This window comes from Tachypleus tridentatus, chromosome 3 (genome assembly GCF_004210375.1).
Source record: "Tachypleus tridentatus isolate NWPU-2018 chromosome 3, ASM421037v1, whole genome shotgun sequence".
In the NCBI taxonomy this organism is placed as follows: Eukaryota; Metazoa; Arthropoda; class Merostomata; order Xiphosura; family Limulidae; genus Tachypleus; species Tachypleus tridentatus.
Window position 1 is genome coordinate 22,963,875 of NC_134827.1, and position 6,000 is coordinate 22,969,874.

At 32.2% G+C, this 6,000-nt stretch overlaps 1 protein-coding gene across 9 annotated transcripts in view; it reads left to right on the plus strand.

Annotated features, from left to right (window-relative positions):
• The window catches only part of LOC143246523 (receptor-type tyrosine-protein phosphatase mu-like), a 110,521-nt gene extending 104,521 nt beyond the window's left edge, over nucleotides 1-6,000 (plus strand). For 6 of the 9 annotated variants that reach the window (XR_013026020.1, XM_076493379.1, XM_076493380.1 and 3 more), the window contains 4 exons: nucleotides 15-143; nucleotides 1,306-1,463; nucleotides 4,573-4,708; nucleotides 4,970-6,000. Coding sequence is in view for 5 of the 9 variants with exons in the window: in XM_076493379.1 (XP_076349494.1) it covers nucleotides 15-143; nucleotides 1,306-1,463; nucleotides 4,573-4,708; nucleotides 4,970-5,044 (498 nt within the window). In the remaining 4 variants the exon portion in view is untranslated. Of the gene's footprint in view, nucleotides 1-14; nucleotides 144-1,259; nucleotides 1,464-4,572; nucleotides 4,709-4,969 lie in introns of those variants that run through there. The other 3 variants (XR_013026019.1, XR_013026018.1, XR_013026021.1) reach the window with 3 other exon arrangements.

Consider the following 6,000-nt stretch of genomic DNA (forward strand, 5'->3'; position numbering starts at 1 on the left):
CTATACTCTTATAGAACTGTCCACAATACTGGCCCGAGAATGGAGCAATAACTTCAGAAGGACTTATTGTAAATCATGTAAAAACAGATGACCATAACGATTACATAGTGAGATCCTTTAGTGTTCAGGAACGTAAACAACAGGTAAAGTAAACTTCACTAAAATTGAAAATGCTTTAACAGATGTGTTTAGTGTTTGTAATGCAACGGAAATATGTATTTAATTTCCTTCTTTAAAACATTTTAACAGATCTGTTTAGTGTTTGCAATGCAACGGAAATATGTACTTAATGTCCTTCTTCGAAAATCTCTTAATGGATGTACTGGGTGATTGTCATGCAGCGCAAACATGTATTTAATGTATTTATTTAAAATGTCTTAACAGACGTATTAGGTGTTTGTAATGCAGCGGAATTGTGTATTTAATATATTTTATAAACATCTTTTAATAGCTCTGTTGGGCGATCGTTGTGCAACGGAAATTCGTACATGTATATATTGTATTTATTTTACATCTTTTTTTCTTAATAGAAGTATTTGGTAACTGCAATGCAACGAATACGTGTATTCAATGCTGACTTCAATTATAGCTAAACGTAGGATGTAGGTGTCCACATGTCCCACACTTAGTTAACTTACACAAATCCTTATTAACTTATATGAACTGTGGATGTCTTCTGGTATTATTAGCCTAAGCACGTGTTGATAAAATTTAGCAGAGTCCTTGGCACATGCTGTTCAATGGTAATAAATGTACGTAGATAAGTTAGTTACTATTGCTTAATATTATTGTTTTTAATAATATTATTTGATATTTACTATTTTCTATCACAATATAATTCTCCAAATTGAGGTAAGTTATATTATTTTTGTCTGACAAACATTTATATAGAATAAAACATTATATTGAGTGAGCAAAACGTGCGACTAACAATGGCTTCTGCCAAACACATTAAGAACGTTCAACGACAATATAAAACAGCATCGTCAATGTGGTTGGGAGACGCAATTAGCGAAGAATAAATAACTTAAGCGTTTTTGTTTTGTGTGTTCAGTAAGTTAAAGCATTTTGGGATGAAGGTACCTTAAACATGCAGGGACCTTTTACTTTATTCTGCTAAGAAATATATAATGTATTTTATTTTTACCATGAAACATTCAAATTTCAAAGTAAAACTTAAATTATTGGCAGACGAAATAAGTCAAAATAATGTGCTTCAGTTCAGTATCACAGATTTTATAATCCCTTGTTTGTTTTAGATTGCACTCGCTTTTTCTACTGATACTGTAACCCTAAACGTTTCAGGGGTCTACCACTTCAACGACAATCCAACAGTTCCATCTAAAGGGGTGGCCAGTTTCTCAGGAGGTACCCACAAACACGAATTCTTTCCTTTGTCTCATTGATGGAGTTAAGAAATGGCAGATGCAATCAGGAAACCATGTTATTATTGTTCAGTGTTAGTAAGTACAGAAAACCATCTTGTTCATGTTCAATGCAAGTACAGGAAATCATGTTATTCTTGTTCTGATCTGGCGAATACAGGAAACCATCTTGTTCTTGTTGAATGCGAGTAAGTACAGGAAATCATGTTATTCTTGTTCTGATTTGGCGAATACAGAAAACCATCTTGTTCTTGTTGAATGCGAGTAAGTACAGGAAATCATGTTATTCTTGTTCTGATCTGGTTAATACAGAAAACCATCTTGTTCTTGTTGAATGCGAGTTAGTACAGGAAATCATGTTATTCTTGTTCTGATCTGGTTAATACAGAAAACCGTCTTGTTCTTGTTGAATGCAAGTAAGTATAGGAAATCATATTATTCTTGTTCTGATCTGGTTAATACAGGAAACCATCTTGTTCTTGTTGAATGCGAGTAAGTATAGGAAATCATATTATTCTTGTTCAGTGCCAGTGAGTACAGAGTTAACGCGAATAGTAGTAGAGACTGGAACCTTATGTGACCACGACAGATGGTGACAAATTAGATATAGAGATAGGAACCATCAGAGGTATTTTGAAAGAAAAAATTATTTTGTTGCTTGCTTATTTTAAACAGGGTTTCTACACACACGTTTTCCTCCAGTATGAGCCAACTTTAGCCAAATATTCCTGATCATCATACTGCAAAATCCAACTGTATATCAAGTGGTTATATTCAGTTAAATAATGTGGAACTAGATAACAAATGTGGTGTTTAAAATATAATAAGCGTAATACTCTTGTCTTATGACAAATGCAGGTAACCATATCCAAATAAAGTTATGTAGATGTAAGGAAATGTATGAAGCAGGGGCGTAGATCCTGGGGGGATGGGGTATACATCCCCCCTTCATTTCAGGTAGGGGTATGGTGCGTATAATAATCTCCCCTACAATTTGGCCTGTTGAATTGTTTTATTGCATCACAGGCCTACAAATTGTGTGTTTGTTCTTGTGATTCTCGTGTTCTTACCAATCGAATTACATAATTAGGCCTAGATGTAGGCTTTTTCAGAAACCAAAATGTACATCATTGATATAGGCGTGCTTTTAAGCTTTTCGATCTAAGCGATAGTTCGTAAGTATCTGTCAGTGGGCCTAAGTATACATGCAAGTATCGTGGCAACAAGATTACTCTGTGACTGCATGTTTACAGCTTTCAGGTTCACGTAATCAGAGATTACCAATTTGCAAAAATCATACCCCCATCGGGTGTAAAAAATCTACGCCCCTGGTCACTATGAAGTATTCTAACCAGAGACATTTTAATTTTCTACCCTCCTTCCTCTCAGTGGCAAGTTTAAAGGGTTACAATGATAGAAATAAGGTTTCTATACTAACGGCGAGAAAGTAGAGGCGGTCCACCGTGTGGCTTTATGTTTCATAAGAGCAAAACAATATACTCTGCTTGTGTGTTAAGCCTTCTAATATTGTGTGTTTAGTTTAGGTCTTTTTTTTTCTACCCTAAAATCGGAGCTCAATGTACTGAGAAATTGGATATTTTTTTTTTAATTTGACTAAAGCTTGTTATTTTATTTAATTGTATTTTTCTGCATACATAAAATAAAACAGAAAGTTGGGAGTGGTGTATTGGAGAATGTTACCATGTGATTGACGTCAAAGCTTTAGCTGGTTTAAATGTAGTTGTTACCATGTGATTGACGTCAAAGCTTTAGCTGGTTTAAATGTAGTTGTTACCATGTGATTGACGTCAAAGCTTTAGCTGGTTTAAATGTAGTTGTTACCATGTGATTGACGTCAAAGCTTTAGCTGGTCTAAATGTAGTTGTTACCATGTGATTGACGTCAAAGCTTTAGCTGGTTTAAATGTAGTTGTTACCATGTGATTGACGTCAAAGCTTTAGCTGGTTTAAATGTAGTTGTTACCATGTGATTGACGTCAAAGCTTTAGCTGGTTTAAATGTAGTTGTTACCATGTGATTGACGTCAAAGCTTTAGCTGGTTTAAATGTAGTTGTTACCATGTGATTGACGTCAAAGCTTTAGCTGGTTTAAATGTAGTTGTTACCATGTGATTGACGTCAAAGCTTTAGCTGGTTTAAACATGAACGTGTTGTACTAATAATGTGCATTTTCTTCTAATTGTATAGATATGTTGTGTTCAAAGGAAAGACACAGACATTAAGACGAATAACCCTATTATAATTGCTGTTTGACATAAAAGTCGTCAGTCGCGGAATATTTAGCTGAGATCATTTTAAAAAACTCAATTTCTTTTACCATTCCTATTTTGGAGTTTAGAAGATACTTATCATAGAGATAAGTATCATGTTTATATGCAAAAACGGCTCGTTTGGGTTCACAAACCTGACGATGACCGAAGAAGGTCGAAACGTTGTTCGCTCTTCTATGTAAAATATTTTCTCAACCCAAACGAGCCGTTTTTGCATATAAATTTCTCAACAAGTGGGTTTCTCGACATCACTGATAAGTATCATGTTGTTTGTTCTTTTACTGAATGTTCATGAATGAGGATAGAGATCAACGAATAGCTCAATTTTTTTTAACCTTTACGCTGTTCATTACACTAAAATGACAAAAGGGGGTTAAAATTTAAAACAATATAGAACATATTTATTTATCATTCTAAAATCAAAATCCCCAGAGTTATTTTTTAGATAGTTTTAACTTTTTAATCTGTATCTGCTAATTTATAATTTTTAAAAAGTTTAAAGTTTAAATGAGATATTATGATACATCAAAATCATGTTATTTATATCGAGAATCTAACTTAGATACAAAATTACCAATCAAACTCAAAAGTACTTCTATGACCCTTTGTTTTTAACACATAAAAGGTTTGATTAGCTAAATCACAGAACTAAGTTTGTTCTAAACTGTTTCTAATAAAAAAAAAAAACTTTCTTTGCAGTAACTGAGAACCCGTAAGCAAAATGTGATTTAACTTGAGGGTAAATGATGTTTTGGACCTTTTTTTTAAAAAAAAAATTACTTATAATTCACTCGTCGTGTTTTGTAAGAATACCTGTCAGGCTGTTTGGAAAGTAATATTGTGGAAAACATAAGTGTCTTTGTTTACTCATTAATTTACACGATATTTCTTGTTAAAGTGACGGTGCTCGAGCTTGTGGAATCTATTGTGCTTGCGTATTTTTGTTGGATAAGATGGAAGAAGAAAAAGAATTTGACGTGTTTCTCGCAGTTCGTAGCATTCGAATGAACCGTCCACAGCTAGTTAAGGGTTTGGTACGTATTGACACCCATAATATCAACACGCACGATCTTTTACCCTTCTCTCTAAAATTACGTCAGCTTTCTCTGGTTTTGTAACTCTTATATTTGTAAGAAGACAAAATTTAAGCTAATCATTTAAATGTATCTTAAAAATAATCATTTTTTTATGCATTAAGTTTACTAAAAATTTTGAGATGCGAGTGTTTTCATTTATTTGGAAGCTATATTAATTTGCTCGATTCACTAACGAATTATTCTTTCTTTCAAATACAGGATCAATACAGGTATTGTTATGACGTAGCTGCCAACTATGCCGATGTTTTTCAAATCTACGCTAACTTCCAATAGTTATATCTTACATAAACAATCGCTGTTTATTTCTTCGATATTATTTTGTTTGTATAGGTTTTTGAAAAGGTGTTTGAATGATACAATATTTATCATATGACATAACAAAGCATTCTATGAACATCTCTCCTTTGGTTGTATTACGTCGACAAGTTTATGTTGTTAATAACTACCCTATACATGGTTCAAAATAATTTTAAATGCTATAAAGTTCATTCTCGATACAATCAGCAAATGCAGTAAAAGTGAAACAAGACAAGTATTGACAATTACAGTAATTACATAATATATGATATGTAACTTGAATACATTTGTCCTTAAATCTTTTAATACGAATTCGGTCTAGATGACCGACAGCGTTATCTCTTTGCACATGTTTAAAGTCTCTGTAAATTTAATACTTCTAACTTTCAATATAGTGTATATAATTTCACAAAATTTAAGTGTTTTACTTAACATTATATTTAAATCAATATTCTAATTTTGGAAAGTTTCAATCACAAGTAAAGAATAAACTACTCTAAAGTTATAAATTTCAGTGTTCTTGTAAAGAATGGAATGTTTTGAAATCTTTTACAAGATGTATGGAGTAATTAGTATATTTTTCTCTTTCTTACATAATAAGCCAATTTCTACAAAGTCTTTCTTAGTGTGTTCATTTCTACATCCTTAATTATTAAAGACGTTTATTTTTAATGACTTGAAATTTAGAAGTTTATTATATTGATAAGTACAAGTATGCAATAGTAAGGTAATGCACATGTGATAAATTAACCACGTGATCTCATTCCCTATGTCTTCACAGTTTTGCGTAACTTAATTTATATATTCACACATTGTGAGAATTGGAAATATTATACTGTCTTTTTTTTATATATACGTGAGACTCTTGTACTATCCGTATAATGTTAAAATAGAAAGTACAGTTTGCAAATAAAAATTTTCAATAAAAATGA